General features: G+C 36.5%; 1 protein-coding gene across 1 annotated transcript in view; it reads right to left on the bottom strand.

Moving 5' to 3' along the window:
* The window catches only part of LOC132430532 (hyaluronidase-like), a 57,318-nt gene extending 34,298 nt beyond the window's left edge, over nt 1–23,020 (bottom strand). Inside the window, exon 1 of the mRNA XM_060019792.1 lies at nt 22,958–23,020. Within this exon, the coding sequence (XP_059875775.1) occupies nt 22,958–23,020 (63 nt within the window). The remainder of the gene's footprint in view (nt 1–22,957) is intronic.

Here is a 23,020-nt window from a genome sequence, read left to right as displayed (position 1 = left end):
ACTGAAACACAGCATCATCCACAAGCCTTGAAAACTAATTCAAGGAGTCTGTCACCAGAAGCTATATAAACAAATCGTTACCTAGTGTAAATAGGATTTGTAGCAGAATTCACTCTTATAAAACACTTGTTGATATTCAATTATATATAGGACATAGCGGGGTTTTCTATAATAAGGCACGTCTTAGAATTTAGTTGGCGAGTAGAACATATATCAGTAAAGGTACATTTAACTGTCAAGAGACTGTTACAGATAATCAATGCTATAGGAATTGGTACTGGATCACTAGTAGATGGTGCAATGGAAAGACCATTAGATAACGCGTCAGAAGACATCAGTTCCAATTCTGACACCAACTGTGCTACTTCTAGCTCCGTAACCTTCAAGATTCTGAATTTCCCTCTGCCTCAGATTTGTCATTTAGAAACTGTTGCTAGCAATATGCTCCCTTCTTTCCTCACAGGGTTTTTAACATTTGCAAAAATGTTTACAAAACTATGATGAACTACACAGAGATACTGTTTCCCTCTTTTCATTAGCGCCATGTTTTCATGATTCGTGGTAACTATGATTATTATTTTCATGTGTCAACTTGACCAGGCTATAGAGTACCCAGGTGTTTCATAAAATATCAGCCTAGATGTTGCTGTGAAAATATTTTTTTTACATTGTCATTTAAATCAGTGGACTTTGAGTAAAGCAGATTACCCTTCATAATGTGGATAGGCTTCATCCAATAAGTTGAAGACCTTAAGAGAAAAAACTAAAGTTCTCTGAAAAAAAAGGACGGACTTCAGACTCAAGGCTACAACACCAACTCCTGCCAAAAATATCCAGCCTACCGGCCAGCCCTGCAAATATCAGATTTGCCAGCCCTACACACGTATGAGCCAATTCTTGAAAATAAATCTCTCTCCCCAACAAATATGAAAGGTATATGTATATGTGTGTGTGTGTGTGTGTGTATACATACATGAACAGTCATCCCTTGGTATCTATGGAGGATTGGTTCCACAAGCCCCCATGGACACCAAAATCCATAGATACTCAAGTCACGTATATAAAATGATGTAGTAAAATGAATAGAGTTGACCCTCCTTATCTGCAGATATGGAGAGCTGACCGTATGTGTATATACACATATATGTATATGTACACATGCACATTCATACACACACACACACACACACACGCACACATCCTATTGGTCCTGCTTCTCTGGAGAACACTAATACAATAGCTGCTCTGAATGAAGAACTTACTTTGACAAGAAAAATGTGAAAAGCAATCAAAGAAAACTCTGAAAGTACTATTTTATTCTTAACATATTTTCTGTTGGTCCAGTTTTGAATGTATATGAAATAGTAAATATATAGGATGTTACATGATAATATTTCATTATTCCAAAGAAATACATATACTTGATATACCCAAGTAGGAAATATGATAAAAAGAGAATGTTTGCTTTTCTTTGGGGGAGCATGTTGAGGCATGAGTGTGTCTTTGCTCAAGGCACTCCTTGCATTTGGAATCCTTTCCCTCCTAGTCATCCTTTGTCCAAATGGTATGTAGCCCATTTTCTAAGGCACAGTTCAATGACGCTTCTAAGGGGAAAGCTTCTAAGGGGAAATGCCCAATTCCTCTAACTGAAAGTTGTCACTACCTCTTTTGAACTCTGTTCCTCTTTACAGTATTCATCACTTTATGTCCTGAATTACAGTTATTTGTGTGTTTGTGTTGTTCCCACCTCTGGAGATAGCAATATTCTTGAGGACAGTAGTTACTGATAAATCATAGTTTTCATCAGAGCCTCCTATAGCTCCTTGCCTAAGGTATCCTGATAAATACGTACTGAATAAATAAACCTTCGTGGGTCATTTTGGTCTCTCGAGTTTCAGCTGTTTTCTCTAATTTGTGCTATAACAAATCCTATAAGTAGTTTCTATCAGAGTGACTGATATGTGGTAGTGGTCTGGTGGTGAACATTTATTAGGTAGTGAAGGAATGAAAAGCAGCAGCATGGGGCTTTAGCTGTGAGGTTGAAAGTTGGCTTAAAATGACATTTTAAATGAGGGAATTTTATGCACAGAGGTAGTGAAATCACACAGGCTTTGAAGTGTACTCTGGTGACTGCATAGTAACCAAGGTACTTCCTTGTTCTCCCATGAAATGTTCTTGATATTTATCAGTGATATAAACCCGCTGCTAAATATGTAGCAAAAGCAAAGTACAAGCATCTGTGTACACAGCAAATATTTCACTTTCAAAGATATTGCTCTGCCCTCAATGAACAGTGTGTACTTTCCATCTAAATTTGGAACACTTTACTAACTTCACATTATGTGAATAGACACAGTGTCACAAAGAGTTAAAATGACTTCTCAGGGGTAAAAAGCAGAGCTGAAATCTATTTTAGATCCCAGAATTTTAAAATTCCAATTTACACGTTTGGCAACCAATATTCCTTACATCTCTAAACGAAAATTCATTGAAATTTATGGTTGGAGAGCAGGGATTTTTTTTGAGTGCTATTCAACTGGTTTTACACTTTAATGCACCTAAAAGTTCTAAAACCAGCATTACTCTAAGAGATGAGAATAATGATCTATAATACACTCAATTCATTGATCCAGTATCTATTGATTGATAACATATAATAAGCACTATAAGCACATAAGCACTATATTGAGTGCTGAGGATCCATCCATGAAGAAAACATCGCTCCCACCCTCAAGAAGACCACTGACCACTGGGAGGGGGTGGACATACACACCAGACCAACTGGTCAATCTTGATTGTTGTTTAAGGTTAGTTTTAGTTTTCCCTGCAGTCAATTTACTGTGGTAAAATAAATTATCTCCTCTTCTACCTTGCACCTGAAAAGGTGAGATCTCTTCTCCCGTTATATTGCAATTGCCCCATCCCCGCTCAGTAAACACAAATGGAACTCTTCAGAAAGAAAGTTAAACTGTTCTGGATTCAGGCCTACTCAGCAAGATTATACTGGATTATCAGAGAAGGGGAGTGGATAGAGGTTATTATTTGGAATTGAAGAAGGGGTGTGACTGAGACCTGGAGGTGATTTCCTGAGGTGGGTAGGGGCTTGGATCTTACCCACTCAGAATTTCATTAGGTGGAAGGACCCCTGATAGGGAATGTATGTAGGAAGCTGGTGGCTCAGTCTCTATTGCTGTGGTCTTTTGAGCCTTGGAGAAGGCTTCCGGGGTTGAGACAACAATGGAGGAAGGGTACTACACAAGCAAGAGAGTAGCCTACCTTAAAATAGGTCATGTGGGCTTGAGCAACGGGCATGACAACTAAAGCAACTAGAATGAACTCAAGTCAAGATTTCTTTCCTGGGAACAATTCCCTGGTGGTCCAGTGGCTAAGACTCCACGCTCCCAATGCAGGAGGCCTGGGTTCGATCCCTGGTCAGGGAACTAGATTCTGCATGCCGCAACTAAGAGTTTGCATGCCGCAACTAAGATCCCGCATGCTGCAACGAAGATCCCTCGTGCCGCAACACTCAGTGCATCGAAATAAATAAATAAGTATTAAAAAAAACAGAATCCTTTCCTCCATGATGACATAGGATAAACTATATAATCTCCCCTGGGAATCATGAACAACCTCAAGGAGGAGCTCTCTAGTAATTGGTATTAAACATGTTGACAAGAGAGTTCAGAGCAAGGCTTATTTTGATTTTTCAAAATAAGTTAATATGATTTTTGTTTCACCCAAATCTCATGGGGAAATTCATATTCCTTACAGTCAGATACATGGATATAGAAGTACTAAAACAGAGAAAGTACTGTGCTAGAAATGTTCCTAGAAGAAAGGAACTACCCCACTTGCCAGATTTTAAAACTTGCTTGATCACTTTAGTGTTTCTCTATTGGAACATGTCTTAAACCTGATGCATGTCTTTAACGTTCTATTTGTTTTGCTTCGATTTTCAAAAAACGCTGCTATTTTAGAATCAAGAAAATATTATCAATATAATTCCCTGTAGGAAACTAAGGGGGACAGGAAGGTATCATAGAGCAATTGATTTTTTTTAATGGACTCAAAAGATGAGTAGTGAACAAAGTAGAGTAAATACAAACTATTTGTAGATGGAAATATATGGAAAAAGCACCGTGAATGCAAGAAAATCTAAACATCATTGGCAGGCAAACGGCCTGGCACCTATTTCAACCAATATACAAAAACTACTTGTTGAAGATTTACTTAGGGAGTGTGGAAAATTATATCAACAAAAAATTCTTCATAGAAACAAATTCCTTTACTGATTGACGTCTACTGGTCAAAGCATAGTCAATGTTCTGAAAAAAATGTGACCACTTAGTGGGATGCTTATCCATAGATTAAAAATCTAAATAAAAAGATCAATCATGTCCCCATTAAGCAACATTGTGACCTGTATCCTGGACCTTGGCATCTTGACTGTTACTGCTAGTTTGCGAGAAAACTCAGTATAGCTAGCTAATTCTAGCAAGAAGAGTTTTGTTTTGTATTTTTATTTCTGCTCAAGGGCTTGCCTCTTTTGGCAGAAGTGGGACCAAAATTTGCATTTTGCCAAGGATGGCAGGTCAAAGCCTGCATTATCTGGCAACATATTTTCAATGTAATTCAGGGCTGTGCAGCACTTTTATAAGTTGGCACCTGGCTGGGGCTGTCCATGTGGCCCATGCCTTAATCTAGCCCTGAGATCAAGGAACTTTAAGAAGCAAAAATGTGTTTATGGCAGGGATGGCAAATGAGGCAGTATAGTAAATTACTGTTTTAATGAAATACTTTGGCAACACACCATCTCTCTTGATCCCTACATCATTCTGCTATAGGTATCATCACTTCCGTTTTAAAGATGATGAAACTGAAACTGAGGAAATTAACCTACCTTAGGATGAGACTAATCAAACTATAAATAAGTAGAAAATGGAGTGTAGGTCCTCCGAATCTCAATTCATGCACTGCCCACTAGCCCCCTTAACAGGCACTGTGATTCTCTAATCCAAGTGAGAGATTCCTTTGTTTGTTCAAAGAAATCAATATACTTAATTTTTCAATGATTGTTTATGCCACAAGTATTAAAGCAAATGAGAGAATGAAAGTAAATCATCCAACTGGTTTAGATTAGAAAAACACCACATCTCCCTTTTTGACACTCAATGTAAAGGGGTCCCTACACAATTATCAGGCTCCCAGTTGCTAATGGTGGAAGCTACAGCTCATTATCTGCCTTCTTCTAAAATGTGAACCATAACAAAAGGGACAACCACATAATTGGACCCTGTGACTGCCAGGGCCCCTCCCACATCCTGGAAGGTTCCTGGTTTTCAGTGGAGTTGGGAGCTGTTGTGAAAACTGGCAAATTCAAATCCAAGCAGTTGTGGTTTGTAAAGCTCTTTATAGAGTTAAGGTAAGCAAATTTATTTGTAGCAAAATATACGCAATGAAAGTCCTTTGGAATAAACATTCCTAAATAAGTCGCTGAAATACTGTGGATTTTTAACCACAAATCAATTCCCTAGTAATCAGTTTTGAATGTTTACAGGCTTGTTTTCTTCCTCGTTTCTTATTTCTGAACCTTTTAATTCCTTTCCTTAGCAACAGTGAGAATATTCCAACGTAATTCTTTCCAAGGACTCTCTGTCAGCAGCTGTGAAACCTCTACACTCCTGTTTTTATTCGGCTAGTCATTAAGTGAGGTCAGTGTGGAGTTTATGTCATACTTTCTAGTGGAATTAAGCAGCTTCTCAACTGGTGAAAAATGAAGATTCTTGATTACAAACATCCCAATAGTTTCTAAAACCTACCATGATATTGCTGTTATGGAGTATATGAAAAGTCTGTGCTAAATTTCCAACATGTTGAACTCATTCATCTGACAACTTATTTTTTTATTGTGTAAATACACAATATGTTTAGTTTTTCCTTGCCGTCTTATTTTGGTAAATAGACTGAAATGAAAGAATTTGAAAAAAAATCAAAACTAGAGATACTTTAATATACCAGGATAATATTATTAGACAGATGGGAAACTAAAGGAAATCACATTCAAACCACAGAATTAAGCCCCCTTTTACAAGTATACTCTGCTGCAGCAGCAGCAGCCAGGTTCCTTCTGCAGGAAGTTCTTGCTAAAATAATAAGATTAGCTTATGAACACAGTTTATGACTATTATTTGATTGAAAGGGAATGACTAAATGCTATTATGCACGATGGTGATTCAGCATACTGTATTGTTTTGGTAGAGTTTTAACACGCCTACGGAAGTTCCTCTTCAGGATCTTAATGAGTTGTCTGAATACAGATGTGTACTCATCCAGGTCATAAAGTCATAGTAGTGAGAAGCATAGGTACTTCTCAAGATTTCTTCAAGATCCTTAAGTGGTATTTAAAGAACCTTTATATTTGGTTCACAATTATCTTTCCAAACTTACATTTGTCCCCTGTCAACACCTAACCTACCCACAGCAGCATGAAACAAACTTTTCTGGCATTGCTTCTTTGTACAAACAATTCTCTTTGCCTGGAAATACTGCTACTCCTTCTGTGTCTGTGAGCATTTTAACGTTCTCTAATCACATAGCACCTCCTCAGTGAAGTACTTTTCAATGACCTTGGTGGGGTGGTGTTGAGCAGTTACCCTCTCTGTGTTTTACTAACACTTTGTTTATACCTGTGTTACAGTACTTAACAGGATAATGTGCACTCTACCACTAAACTCCACTAACATTTACAGAATTTTGGAAATGTGACAAGAACTAGAAATACAATTAGAAAAAACAACCAATCAACCAAAACTTGAGGAAAAGTCCCTGATAGAGGAGGCAAATCAATCCATATAATTATGTGCAACTTGAGGCTAATGATCATGCCTGATTCATCTTTGAATTATCAGTACTAGGCCAGGACTTGATGTATAAAAGGCATAAAGTGAAAATTTATTGAATTGAATCGGAATTTCAGAGCTGAAACTCAGATTTCCTGATCATGAATAAAAGAGGAACATTTCCTTAAACAGGTATCTGTTCATGTCATTGCTACACTCTAGAAAAAGGCAGAGGTATATTATATATTTTATAGAGGTATAAGAGGTATAAAGGTATAAATATTTTATATTTATTTTCATAATGATAAAAAATAATTGCCACTATTAGTTAAAAATCTGGCCTTGAAAAATTCTAAGTATGGTTAAACCAGTTTTAAGTGTGTTCTGTGGGATGTTAATATGTATTACAGGAAAAAACGAATTCCACAATTAAGTAAATTTAGGAAACATTGAGTTAAATGAAGTTAAACAAGTTTCTTTATTGTATAACTTCTCAAATGCTGGTATGTGTTGTAAACTTCTAAGAGAAGGATGGAGTGTGATTCATTTCCTAAACTTATCTGACGAAGGAATCTTTTCATCAGTGAGGATTTCATGAAGGATGACCATGAACTTATTGCTCAAACTGAGCAACTGCTCTTGAATGCAAGAGAGAGCTGTTAATAATTATGTCAGGACAGTAGGTGTAAACTGGGATTATGCCTGGCAAACCAGGATGTATGGTCATCCTAATTCTACAGGATTAGTTTTCTTTTGGAATGCACTTTGAAATAAAACTAAACTAACAGGTCAAAGTTCAAAACTATTTTTATGTTAATACATATCCAATATTAGTATTTGAGTTGAAAACAGCAACAGGAAGATCACAAAACTATTAAACACAATGATATATTTTTATTTTTCCAGCACAAGAATCCTCACCATTTTTACCACTTTTCCTTTGAAACTGTATAATTTGAAAGATGGAAGTGATGACAGAGTTATGCTGTTGGGGAAGAATAATACACAGTGGAATTCCTCACTTAGCAGCTGGGAAGATGATTGAAAAATATTGGCTTCTGCCCATGAGGTCATCCCCATGCCACTCAAAATACTAGGATTGCAGAGACTAATGCTTTCTCCTTTCTTTTACATTATGAGCATTGACCATATTGTAAATGATTTCAACTACAGAAAGGTAGCAGTATTTCACGCTTTGGTGCAAGGGTTAAAAAAAGCTCCATAAGCAAGTCAGCACTTGTGAAGTAACCCAAATTCTAGACTAGCACCGTCCATACAAACACAATGAGAGCCACTATGTAATTTTAAATGCTCCAATAGTCACCTTACAGAATGTTTTAAAATAACAGGTGGGACCTAGACTCTGTCATACAGAGTGAAGTAAGTCAGAAAGAGAAAAACAAATACCGTATGCTAACACATATATATGGAATCTAAAAAAAAAAACATTCTGAAGAACTTAGGGGCAGGACAGGAATAAAGATGCAGACGTAGAGAATGGACTTGAGGACACGGGGAGGGGGAAGGGTAAGCTGGGACGAAGTAAGAGAGTGGCACGGACATATATACACTACCAAATGTAAAATAGATAGCTAGTGGGAAGCAGCCATGTAGCACAGGGAGATCAGCTCGGTGCTTTGTGACCACCTAGAGGGGTGGGATAAGGAGGGTGGGAGGGAGACGCAAGAGGGAGGGGATATGGGGATATATGTATACATATAGCTGATTCACTTTGTTATACAGCAGAAACTAACACACCATTGTAAAGCAATTATACTCCAATTAAGATGTTAAAAAAATAATAAAATAAAATAACAGCTGGAATTCACTTCAATAATATTTTTAACTCAACATATCCATAGTAATATTATTTTAATATACAATCAATGTATTATTGAGATATTTTCTTTTTCATACTAAATCTTTGAAGTCTGGTGTGTATTTTACACTTACAGCCCAACTCAATTCTGACCAGCCACATTTCAAGGGCTCAGTAGCCACATGTGGCTAGTGGTTACCAAACTGGAGAGCGACTTCTACTATCCAGATGATTTCTGGGTAAAAATAAAAATATATCATTGTTTTTTTGGCATTTCTTATTTTCCTACATGCTAGCCACTTGTGTCAAGTGTTTTACATACATTGTCTGATGTAATCCCTGTGCCTGTGAGGTAGCTACTATTTGTATCCCTATTTTATGAAAGAGAAAACTAAGGCTGAGAGAGAAGAAATAATTTGTCCAAGGCAGTTAGGTGATAAATAGGGCAATGTAGTGCAGTGGATAAAGCAAGGATGCTGATCCAGCTGATCCAGTGCCCCAGCTTTGAATTTCTGCTCAATCCCTTATGAAATGTGATCATTTGGCAGGTCATTTCCTAAGCAGAGTAACTTCTGGTTCTGTGGTAAGGATTCAGTGAATACACTAATGTAAAGATTTAGCACAGGGCTTCCCTGGTGGCACAGTCGTTGAGAATCTGCCTGCCAATGCAGGGGACACGGGTTTGAGCCCTGGTCTCGGAAAATTCCACAGGCCGCGGAGCAACTAAGCCCGTGCACCACAGCTACTGAGCCTGTGCGTCTGGAGCCTGTGCTCCGCAATAAGAGAGGCCGTGACAGTGAGAGCCCCGCGCACTGCGATGAAGAGTGGCCCCTGCTCACCCCAACTAGAGAAAGCCCTCGCACAGAAACGAAGACCCAACACAGCCAAAAATAAATAAATAAATATATTAAAAAAAAAAAAACATTTAGCACAAAACCTATCACATATTAAGCTCAATTAATGTTGGCCTTGTTAGTACATTATTTCTGTTATTGTTATTATAAATATTATGAAGTAGCAGAGCCAGGAATCAAACTCAGGTCTATCTGATTTTATGGTAATATATACTTCACGACAGCTAATTTCAAAAATACAATAATATTACTTGTCATTTTATGAGTTTTTGATGTGTACTCAATGTATTTGTTTTTATTTTGCAAACTTCCCTAAGACGTTCAAAAGGTCAAAGAAATATATGAGTATTCATGTTGTAAAAAACAGTCAAGGTCAATCAGTTTGAACTTTTTAGAAGAAAGATATTTACATAAATCCAAGAAAGTATAATTAACATGTTTTAAATTATTATGACATTTCAGGCAATCAAGCTTGATTCTCTCCTAAATCCATAACATTAAAAAGTTTATCTAGAGATGAAACATTTAAAATAAATTTGAAAATCTTCAAACATACTCAAAATAGAATTTTATAATGAACCTATATGTACCAACCACACAGCTTCAACAGTTAAAGCACAATCTCATTTCATCTATACCCCTACCACCACCACACCATCATTATTGCCATTGTATTATTTTAAAGCAAATGTCAGACATCACATTATTCCACCTCTCATTACATACTTTTTTTTAACATCTTTATTGGAGTATAATTGCTTTACAATGGTGTGTTAGTTTCTGCTTTATAACAAAGTGAATCAGCTATACTTCTAAAAGATAAGACTTTTCTGTGGAGAATTTCAGGCTTATACTGAAGATACTACTGTCCAAAAGATAGACTTCATTTGAGAACCTCAGTTACAATTTCCCCTCATTGTTACTTTCCTAAGAAATTTCCAGATTATAGCAGTGATGTCAGCATTTCACTTGGTTCTGGACAATAGTTCTCAAACTTTTTGTTCTCAAGGCCCCTTTACACCCTCAAACTTATTGAGGATCTCAGAGAGCTTTGGTTTTTGTGAGTTCTTCCTATCGATGCTTACTATATTAGAAATTGTTGCTGAGAAATTTCTTAAAAATTCATTCATTTAAAAATAACAGTGAAGTTTAGTTGAAATGTGGAATCATAAACCCAATAATACATTAATATGAGTAGCATATTTTTATGGAAATAGCTTTATTTTCCAAAACAAAAATAAACTAGTAGAAGAGTGGCATTGTTGCACATTTTTGCAAATCTCTTATTGTCTGCTGGATAGAATTCATCTGGATTCTCATATCTATTTTTGTATTTAATCTGTTGCAATATATTGGTGGTTGAAGAATATAAAGTATAGTTAATTCAGGTAAGAATCATCAATATAGGATAAAAATAAGGGTGAAAGTTTTAAGAGGAATAGGACATTTAGCTAGTTAAAGTATCTCCCTCCTAATTATTTATGAAGTACAAATTCATAAAAATTAAAATTTGGGAATTGCAATTGTAACTTAACAGTGGAGAAACCTAGTGGACACCACCTTTATAGAGCTGACATCATCAAAATGGGAAACTGACATCATGTTCTCCTGATGTGGTTCCTGAGAAGATCACCTTTGTTATACTTGTGTCAAAAGATTCATAATCTGCCTTCTAATCGCTAGGAAACTCCTGTCAAAGAACACCATACAAAACAACTGTCCCAGACTCTTAAAAATATCACTGTCATGAAAGACCATACCAAAACAAACAAACAAAAGGCTGGGGAACTTGCTCTAGATTAAAAGCAACTGGAAAAGACATGGCAATTAAATGCAATGCATGCTCTTGAATTGGACCCTGGATTGGCAGGGGTGGGGGGGTGGGGAAATAGGGGGTGGGGATGGAGGTATAACACAAAGAGAATTGCCAAAATTTAAATATGTATCGATTAATAGATAATTGCATTAAATTAATGTTAAATTTCATAAGTTTGATCATTGTACTATGATTTTATAAGAGTATCCTTGTTCTCAGTAAATACTAACTTAAGTATTTTGGGGTAAAAAAGTATGTCTGTGTCTCTCTCTCAAATGGTTCATGAAAAAATTAATAATATGGATAGACAGATAAAGGATAAAATACAGAGTAATAAAACAAATGTGGCAAAATGTAAATAATTGATGAATCTGATTGAAGGGTACACAGGAGTTTCTTGTGCTCTTCTTATGTCTTCTGTAGGAAAATTATTTCAAAACAAGTAGTTAAAAATAAAAATACTAATTTGGAATTTTAGAAATTCAGCTAAAGTTTCTCCCAATTAGACTAAGTTATCAAAAGGCTTATAGAAATAAACACGTTAATGAAGAAAATTGCCCTAATGCCTTTCTTAACTTTCATTTTAAAAACTATAAAGAAAATGGATAAATGAGCTCATGATGGAATTAAAGTAATTGTTATTTATTAATACCTTTTCTGAACTGAATACTTTTTGTAACAATACCAAGTTCTGTTTATAACCAAAATACACTTACCTAGGACACAATCTAAAAGTACGTCACAGTTTTATAGAAATAAACGAATAGTCTTTTTAAATCAATTCAAATGAACATGCATGCAGTAAAACCTATCACATACTATCAGTGATATAAGTACCTGGAAAAATGAAAAATAGAAACAGAGAACTTATCCTTAAGGAGTTTATAATTTTATCAACCTAAAAATTTTTGTATGCATAACTTAAAAAGTAAAATAAATGGCATACGATTGACTGGCCAAATGTTAATTATCGGTTAGCCTTGTCCAATGGAAATACAATGCAAGCCACTTATGTAGTTTTTAATTTTCTAGAGCCACATTTAAAAACGTAAAAAGAAACAGATGAAGTTAATTTTGGTAATATGTTTTATTTAACCCACTATATCCAAAATATTACTTCCACATACAATCAATATAAAAATTATTGAGATATTTTACATTCTTTTTTTAATACTAAGTCTCAGAAATCAGTATTTTATATTTACAGCACATTTCAATTCAGATCAGCCACAATTCAAGTACTCAACAGACCAATATGGCCAGTGGCTACAATTCTGCACAGAGCAAGTATAGATCATGATGGGAGAATTTCTTCCATAAATAAAAGCAAAAAACAAACAAACAAAAAAAGCCGACACATATGGAACAGGATATGTGGAACAGATCAATGGAACAGGATAGAAAGCCCAGAAATAAACCCATGCACTTAAGGTCAATTAATCTATGACAAAGGAGCAAGAATATACAATGGAGAAAAGACAGTCTCTTCAGTAAGTGGTGCTGGGAAAACTGGACAGCTACATGTAAAAGGATGAAATTAGAACACTCCCTAACACCATATCCAAAAATAAACTCAAAATGGATTAAAGACCTAGATGTAAGACCAGATACTATAAAACTCCTAGAGGAAAACATAGGCAGAACACTGACATAAATCGAAGCAATATTTTTTGGGATCCCTCTCCTAAAGTAAAGGAAATAAAAGCAAAAATAAACAAATGAGACCTAATTAAACTTAAAAGCTTTTGAACAGCAAAGGAAACCATGGACTAAACAAAAAGACAACCTACTAAATGGGAGAAAATATTTGCAAATGATATGACCATAAGGGATTAACATCCAACATATATAAACAGCTCATACATCTCAACATGAAAATAAACAGCCCAATTAAAAATGGGTGGAAGAACTGAATAGACATTTTTCCAAAGAGGAAATGCAGATGGCCAACATTTACATGAAAAGATGCTCAACATCGCTAATCAACAAGGAAATGCAAAACAAAACCACAATGAGATATCACCTCACACCTGGCAGAAGGACTGTCATCAAAAAGAACACAAATAACAAATGTTGGTGAGAATATGGAGAAAAGGGAACCCTCTTACACAGTTGATGGCAATGTCAATTGGTATAGCCACTGTGGAAAACAGCTCAGAGGTTTCTCAAAAACTAAAAATAGAACTACCATATGAGCCAGCAGTTTCATTCCCGGTTATATATCTAAAAAAAAGCAAACACACTAATTCAAAAAGATTCATGTACCCCAATGTTCATAGCAGCCACGATATGGAAGCAACCTAAATGTTTATTAACAGATGAATGGATAAAGAAACTGTGTTGTGTATATATGTACACACACACACACACACACATATATGTATATATATATATACACACAGCCATAAAAAAGAATGAAATTTTGCCATTTGGAGCAACAAGGTTGGACTTGAAGGACATTACGCTAAATGAAATAAGTCAGAGAAAGACAAATACTGTGTGATATCATTTATATGCGGAATCTAAGAAATACAACAAACTAGTGAATATAACCAAAAGAATCAGACTCACAGATATAGAGAACAAGCTAGTGGTTACCAGCTGGGAGAGGGAAAAGGAGAGGGACAATATGGGGTAGGAGAGTAGGAGGTACAAACTATTATGTATAAAATAAGTTACAAGGATATATTGTACAACACAGGGAATTAGCCAATATTGTGTAATATCTATAAATGGAATATAACTTTTAAAACCTGTGAATCACTATAGTGTACATCCATAACTTATATAATATTGCACAGCAACTATACTTCAGTAAAAAATATAAAATAAAAAAACAAAATTTAAAAAATAGCACAATGGTAATTATGGCTTAGACTGTATCTATATGACCCTTTTGTAAATTTAATCCAAGTTTCCCCTGGTGTCATCATCCTAGGGATACAAAAGAGTTGTTTTTATTGATAGCAATTACTCAGATTTGGTGAGCTTGTTGTTCTTTACACTTCACAGGACAATAGTCTGTTGCAATATTCCACTTCATCAGCATATTTTTTCAGTGTCCAGGGATGTCTTGCCTGTGTTCACAGCCAATCCCCATACCTACTTCAGTTAAGAAGCCACTTGAAGGGATGCACCATCATTGTCAAAAGCCGTGTCTCCCAGTGCATCCCAAATCTGCAGTTGAAGGATCAGAAGTGGCACCACATTCCAGTCACAATTTACTGTGCCAGTGCAGCAATGTCTTGCTCCAAAATGTAGAAAATGTCCCTCTCCCAAATCTCACCTTCTGCCATAAAAACAGCTCCTTCAGCTTCCACCCAAATCACTTCTTCCCCAAAGGCTCTCATTTAATAGGAGATCGGGAAAGAGACATGGTGCCCTCCATAGCATTTGTTTCTAGAGCCCAGGCTCCCATGCACTAAACTTCCTCAGACTTCCCATAACTCCAAACCAAAGTCCTCCTGACAAGCAACCCATGAAAAGCAGGATCTTCTGAGGCTTGTGCAAGCAGTTTTCAAGAGATGCTTAGTCAAGACTAAATCCTGGCGGTGGACCCAGTCCACTTTGAAGTTGAGATCCCTGTCACATAAGGATTTACATGTAAGTTAAGGTAATTCAAATGCAGAGACCTATAGAAATATACCTTACTTTATGTAGTATTTTCCTGAAACTTTTATATAAATTGAAAATTTGTAAATTAATTCCTATTTAAAATGGAATATAGAATAGTAAGTATTTGATGTTCTCCGGGAATAGTCTCTTCTGATCCAATTCCTCTAATTTCCCAGATGAATAAAGTGGCCCAACCAGTTTAAGCCTGCCCTTGAGATAAATGTAGTCTCCCCTATTTTTCCAAATTGCTGCAGGTCTTCCACTTCTGGTTCAGTGGGCTTTCCATTACACCAGTTGTCTAGGAATGTTTGCTACTTTAAGGATTCATACGGAGAATGATGACAAAAAGGTGTGTGTGTCTGGGGGGGGCACTCTTTTTGTGTGTCATTTAATGGGGAAAAAAAAGAAAAGGGAATCCAGAGATTGAAATTAAGAAACCTAAATCTAAGTCCCTGTCGAAAATTGGCTGCACTCAGCATTTTATACATGACACAAAGCAAAGTGACTCTATTCCTGCATGTATTTTTTTTTTTTGTCTTATTCCAGACATGGTTGAGAACTAACAACAAAGTCATTAGTTATTTTCTATTTATAATCCTAGTATGGAGTATAGAACATAGACTCTAATGGCATTTTTTAAGACTTAGAAGGTTGTTTTTTAATATTTGAGATACTTGATGAGTTGTTCACTTGTTCAATCATTCATTCATTCAACAAGTACTTATTTAACACTTATAATGTAACAAGTACTAAGCTAGTTTCCAGGTATAAAGAGTGGAAAAGACAATTCCCTTGTCTCATAAAGACAAGAAGAGACATAAAAACAAGAAGACAAGGATATAAAGGATAGAAGGACAAGAAGAGTTTCAGGGAGGAAGTATCAAGAGATGAGGCAGGTGAGATATACTTGAGTCAGATCAGGAAAAGCCTTGAAGAATGTTAATGATATTGACTTCACTGTAGGAGAATGGAAGGTTTCCAAGGGGTTATGAGTAGCTGGTTTGCATTTCAGAAAGATCCTATGACTGCAGAGTTGAGTAAGAATCAGAGGAAGAGAGATTCATCAGTCGTAGGTATCCCAGTGACAAAAGATAGACACTTGATCTAGGAATGTGGTAACAGAGACAGGTAGGAGCAGCAAAGGACAGATTTAGCAGTTGAAAAAGAGGCAGACTTGACAGGATTTGCTCACTAACTTAAGGGCAGGGCAGGGGAGCATACCTCACTGGTGAGCAAAGCGTAGAGGCAAGAATCTGGCTTGTGAGGTAATGTCCATTCACTGCCTAGCCAACTGCCATGCAGGACATAGTGTGAAGCAAATATTTTATGAACGGATGGGTGAATATGGATTCACTGATTGACTGACTACTTACATTTGTTCATTAAAAAAGCACAGAACCTGAGGGGAGAGATTAAAACAAAGAATGAACATTGCTAAAGAAGAAGAAAGCTCAATTTGAACAGCTCGAAATTCCCATCTAGGTTGAGATTTCTGTGGTATCTTGTGAGATCTGAATCATAAGCTTAAGGGATTTAAGTAAAGCAAATAGTAAAGATTTGACTCAAACAATGCATTCATTGGTTGATGTAAAGAGAACACACACACACACATACATACACTAAGGTAAAACTGAGAAAGCTAATACCATGTGAGAAATGCATGCTAAGTAAAAACATTTTATGTGATGAGCATATAAATACACTGTAGTTATCCTTTTCCAAACTAGTATAAAATTGAGCTAGTACAATTTAATATAAAATTTAAAAACCAATAATGTAATCTCAGGTAGTGATACTTTACACTTATCTTATTTTCCATAGAAAAGAGGGAAAGAAATTAAAAAGAATAACAGAGCAAACTTTACATTATTCCTTCATATATTATTCATAATTATAATTATTAAATAACTGAAATAGTAAATGTCTAATTTTTTAAAAGTGTGAAACTAGGGACTTCCCTGGTGGTGCAGTGGTTAAGAATCTGCCTGCCAATGCAGGGAACACGGGTTCGAGCCCTGGTCTGGGAAGATGCCACATGCCGCGGAGCAACTAAGCCTGTGTGCCACAACTACTGAGCCTGTGCTCTAGGGCCCGTGAGCCACAACTACTGAAGCCTGCGCACCTAGAGCCCGTGCTCTGCAACAAGAGAAGCCACTGCAACGAGAAGCCCACACACCACAATGAAGAGTAGTCCCCGCTCGCCGCAACTAAAGAAAGCCCACACATAGCAACGAAGACCCAATGCAGCCAAAAATAAACAAATAATAAATTAAATAAATTTGTTTAAAAAAATGTAAAACTAAGGCTCAAGCCTGATAAACTACAGCTTGTGCAATTCTTTCCCATACAAGTGCACAAACAGGAACTCATACAAGAAGAACATGGACCATTGTATTAACAGCAAAAACTTCTGAATTGACTGCCAAATCTAAAGAAGCAAGTAATAAGTCTGAGCAAGAACCAGGAAAAAGATTAAAGACTGCCAGTAGCTTCCACAGACAAGAATAGACTTAAACCATTATAAAAATATTCTACTGAGGCAATACAGGTTCCAGTGACATAGAAAAAAGAAAATCAAATCATGACAACCAATGAATCTTAGGAGACATCATGTTGTGTCATCAATAGTTGGTACTATGAATCTTTTTTCAGAGGTGTTGTATAGCCTGCCATCAAATCCAGTTTTTTAACTGGAACATCGGCTATCAGCTTCCATTGCTCATCAGTTGGCAGATAGCCCTCTGGGTTCTTTGATCTGCTCACCCCATGGCACTTCCACTTTGACTTAAGGCAGAAAGTGCCCAAGAAGCTTTCATCAGGCAAAGCTTAGTTTTAAGCCAGTTTTCTATAATTCTGTTCCAAAGATACCTCACTTACCATTGGTTTCCCTTACTATTCCATAAGTCACAATTTCTATACCACATAGTTCAACTAATGGGACCTCTGTGCTGTCCAGAATTCTCAGTTTCAATTCCAGTTTTTTGCCTAGTTGCTCATTCCCACCACTTAGATTAGGGGCCATTTATTTTTTTAAACTTCAGTCTTTGGGTTTGAAATTTTGTTCTAGAAACATCATTTTAATGGTTGGAAATGCTATTATTTGTGCACCACCCTCACAGATGACAAGTACATCTAGACGTCAGAGTATCACATGTCTGATGATGCTCTTTCCACCCACTGTAAATTTTGGTGTCCACTTTACTTGAATTGTGACCGGATATTGCAGTTATCCATGGATTCTATCCACTAACCACTCAGCTTCCAGTCTTAGTGACCTCTCTCCAAATCCAAGTAATTAGAGTCATGTACAAACTACCCATAACAAAAATGCCAAAATATTATAACAACCAAAATGTTCTAAACTGCAACCAATATACTAGCAGGAAGGTGAAATGCTATAGCATAGCTCAACTATAAGAATATATATGGAGGAAAATTATAGAATTACAAACATATGCACATGATGAGCTGAAGAGAAGAACAACAATTGATATGGATTGAAATCAAATACAATTTCAAACATAAATAATGGCTATAGAATTATGTGTGAGAGCAGCAACTGACAGATTCCCCTGATGTACAGTAAAGTTGTTTTCTCTCCTTTGTCATGCAAAATAATTATGAATCCATGAGGTAGAGATACAGAAGCACAAGCAATAAATTCAATAAATCTTATCAGTGACCATATAACTAAGGATAGTCTTTATGTAGATGTAATAAGGAAGGAAATGTTGGTCATGGAGTAGTTATAATACCATCAATAGCATTTTACCATTAATCACAAACCTGGATCAGCAATGAGGCTCATTTCTAACTGTAAATGTCATTACATTTGTACATCTATATCTACATATATTGCAGTGGTTCTCAACTGGGGAAACTTTTCCTCCCAGGGGGATTTGGCAACGTCTGGGAATATTTTTGGCTGTTACAATGGAGGATGCTACTGGCATCTAGCGGATAGAGGCCAGAGATGTTGTTAAACATCTTAATGCTGCACATATGCTGCATTAAGCAGCATTTATTATATAAACATGGCTGCACTTATTTAAACAGTTGTCCTTGGGGGAGGGGGAGGGAAGACTGGGAGGTTGGGATTGGCATATACACACGACTATATATAAAATAGATCAGGGGTCCCCAAGCCCTGGTCCGCGGCCTGTTAGGAACCGGGCCACAGCAGAAGGTGAGCAGCGGGTGAGGGAGCGAAGCTTCATGTGCAGCTCCCCATCGCTCGCATTACCACCTGAACCCCCCAACGCTTCCCTGAAAAAACTGTCTTCCACGAAAGTGGTCCCTGGTGCCAAAAACGTTGGGGACCACTAAAATACATAACAATAAGGACCTACTGTATAGCACAGGGAATTCTACTCAATACTCTGTAATGACCTATATGGGAAAAGAATCTAAAAACGAGTGGATACATGTATATGTATAACTGACTCACTCTGCTGTGCAGCAGAAGCTAAACAACATTGTAAACCAACTATACTCCAATAAAAATTTTTAAAAATAAAAAAACACAACAAAAACAACAAAAAAGTAAACAGTTATCCTTGATTCTGATATTTCAACTTAACTTTTAGTTTAAAAACCCTCCAAAGCGAAGAATTAGCCAGTCCAAAATATCAACAGTGCCGAGGCCCAGCAACCCTAATATATAGTTGCTAAAATCCCACTCTTGAAGGTTTCAGCCTCATGACCAAACTACCTCCCCAAAGCACCACCTCCTGATACCATCATGTTGGGGGATTAGGATTTCAACATATGAATTTGGGGGAGAGGAGACATAAATATTAAGTCTATTACAGCTGGTAACCATACCCTTTTTTACTTTAGAAACTATCTACCCTAGTATTCTTATATCTGCTGTGGGTGGAACTGACCCATCTTCCCCAGGTGCATGACGCAAATTTATTAGTCAGACACTGCAAAACTCCGTGCTACAGTGATTAGTTAAGTAACATGATGTTTGTCAGAGTAATGAGAATCAGACCTAAGACTTTTGCTCTCGTTGTGCGAAAAGAGGAATTTGCTTGTGTGTTTTCCCCTGGAATTATTGCTAAACTGGTAGGTGATAAGTCCTGGAGCTGCAGGGAGCCAGTACACTGAGAGTCTGACCAAGAATCATGGCCACATAGAACAAAGCTGAAAGGTAGAGAATGAAGGGCTGAGACATACTGACATCAATGAATGACAGATCCAGCTAAGCCTTAAGAGGTCTATCTTGAACTTGTCAGTTAACAGACCCAGTTCTCTCTCTCCCTCTCCTTTTTCCTTCTTCTCCTTCTTCTTTTCTTTACATATGCTAGTTGCACTTAGATTCTGACACCTGCAGTCAAGAGTCCCTTTTATCAAAGATATTTTGAGGCAACAAAAAGCATACACAATAAAATTATTTAAGAGAAAATCAGAACCAGGTATAGGAGAGCAAAATAAACTAATCCTAAGTTAACACAGTTCAATGTTTTCCAGTGCATGATATATGTACTACTGATAGTATGTGAGATGATTTTAAGCATTATACAAAGCATTTATTTTGACAGTTTAATAATATTTTGATGTGGATTAAAAATATAGCTAGCATATCAAACCCAAGTTTTCTTTTAAAATACAATTGTTAAAGTAAAAAACTGCTTTGATTAAAATTAGAATATAAATTCTTCTGGAGGTATGAGGATATGGCAAACGTCATGAAGGTATCATGCAAATGTCTGAAATTTTGAAAGCATTGACATAGTTGATATGATAGCATCAAATTTTGCTCTGAGTATTTGAGCAGCCTGAGGTGGGGCAGGTGGGGTTGGGAGGGGGTGTGTGGAAACAAATACATTATTTTACAACTATCATCGGAAAAGAGAAATTGTACCAGTGCTTCTGGACAGCTTATTCTCTGTAACTAAATTCCGAAAGAAACTTCTCACTTAGCACTCTTATAGAGAGACTATTAACTTATATTACTTAATAAAAATATCCTGAACAATAGTTTTATCATCAATATAAAAGTGAATTCATAATACTTTTTCTTACAATAATCTATTAAAATCAAGAGTTTTACACTATAACTTAGTGCACTTGATTCTATAAGTGGCTTAAGTTAATGCAGTACAACCATGCGGCCTCCCAGGGATTGAATTTAATGCAAAAATAAAAGTTAAGTTACCTAGGGGTTTTGATGGAGAGCATTTCCATTGAAAACTTTTCAAAATCCCACATTTCTCACTGGGTTTTGAGAGTAGCTGAATAGCAAAAAATTATGGTTTATGCTGTCTGAGGTGGTTTTGAAGGACTGGTGTTCTACATTTCTACTTGAGGACAGACTCAGACGTTTTCAAACTCAAGAAAACAAAGGCAACTATTATTGATGACCAAAAGAAAAGGCTTTTTGTAATTCAAAGAGTTCTGTAGCAACTACAATTAGGAACCTTGTCATAATAGGTAAGATATCAACATAATGTCCCTCAGAAGAGAAAATAAGCTATTAGAAATCCAAATTTAGTAGGCCTCTTCAGTTAGGAACTATAGGAATAGAAGTTGGAGAGTGGGAAACCTAACAATCTATTTGTTGGAGAAAGAATAAGTATTATAATGGAACAACAGCAACAGGCAAATGAGAGAAACATCAGGACTTGGCCTTGGAAAGCTTATCTTCAGAAGGAAATTAAAATAGCTTTAGGAAGAGTAAAGCGATAAAAAATGAAACCTGACCTAACAGAAGAGAGTGATAGAACATATCGATAGACTAAAGCTCCTTGGGACAATGTTTTGCTATACTAAGGAAGCAAGAAGAGTATATTGCTTTCTATTTTTAGGTATGAAAATAGTTTTAATCATAGCCTTAGTTTAAATAAATATGAAGACTAGGATAAAGACCTGAACTGTTTTTGTAGTGAATTAGTTGAAGAAATGATGACTCTAGAAAGATGGACTACAAAAGCAGTTATTCCTTTAAGTCTTCGTTTCTGGTAATTTAAACATGTAAGTTATTTTTTCTTTTACTTGCATAAATATTTGCAGGAAAAACTACTTCATTAGCATATACTACTTCTCAGAAATTTATGGAAACTAAGAAGGGAATTAAAGGCAAAATATTAGAGTAAGAGACCATAAGTCCCTTTCTTATCATATTTCCCATAGAATTAACAGATACCCAATAGTGTCTTTTTTTTTTTTTTTTTTGGCGGTACGCGGGCCTCTCACTGTTGTGGCCTCTCCCGTTGAGGTGCACAGGCTCCGGACGCGCAGGCTCAGCGGCCATGGCTCACGGGCCCAGCTGCTCCGCGGCATGTGGGATCTTCCCGGACCGGGGGCACAAACCCATGCCCCCTGCATCGGCAGGCGGACTCTCAACCACTGCGCCACCAGGGAAGCCCCAATAGTGTCTTAAGAGCAGTGATTTCTCCACCCAATGATTACAGTTTAAACCCTTGACTTGCAAAAACCCCTAACATACTGTTTCCCCAACAACTGTATACTGTCAATTTCTCTATTTACTTATACTGACATGGTCCCTCTTTCCTACTCCTGCCCAACTTGCTTAGAAAACAAGAAGATTGTTCTATACAGGCAATATCAGTGTGACAATTCATTTTCTTTAGTTATCACTTGTAGCTTTGTTAATTCAAAAGAAATACAAGGCAAGAGCTTCCAGAAAAATGTATGTTCAGTTTTCCATGAGAAACTGACAAGTTTTTTGACTAACATATACTTTGAATGGTGAATAAAATGTCCACAGTGATTAGCTTCTATGTCTTTAATGTTGCATTTTTGCAGTAGAAATATATTTAGACAGATTATTTAAATATAATATATAATTCCTGGGCAAACCAGTACTACTATTGAATGTATTTCTATTATTCAGAGTCATTGTCACCTTCAAAATAAATTTTTGTTTTCTTTGCTTATGAGAGTGTTATGTATCAAGAGTGTCAAAGAAAAGCAAGTAAGATTAGAGAGGAACCTGGTACCTGGCAAAAGATCTCCCAATGAAAATCGGAGAATTTTGAAGTCTCACCTGGCTGCAGAGGGTAGCTTCAGCATTTATATCCTGATGGGTGAGAACAGAAGTCTCGGCCAT

Source organism: Delphinus delphis, chromosome 9 (assembly GCF_949987515.2).
Source record: "Delphinus delphis chromosome 9, mDelDel1.2, whole genome shotgun sequence".
NCBI lineage: Eukaryota > Metazoa > Chordata > Mammalia > Artiodactyla > Delphinidae > Delphinus > Delphinus delphis.
This window is presented reverse-complemented; position numbering and strand designations above follow the sequence as displayed.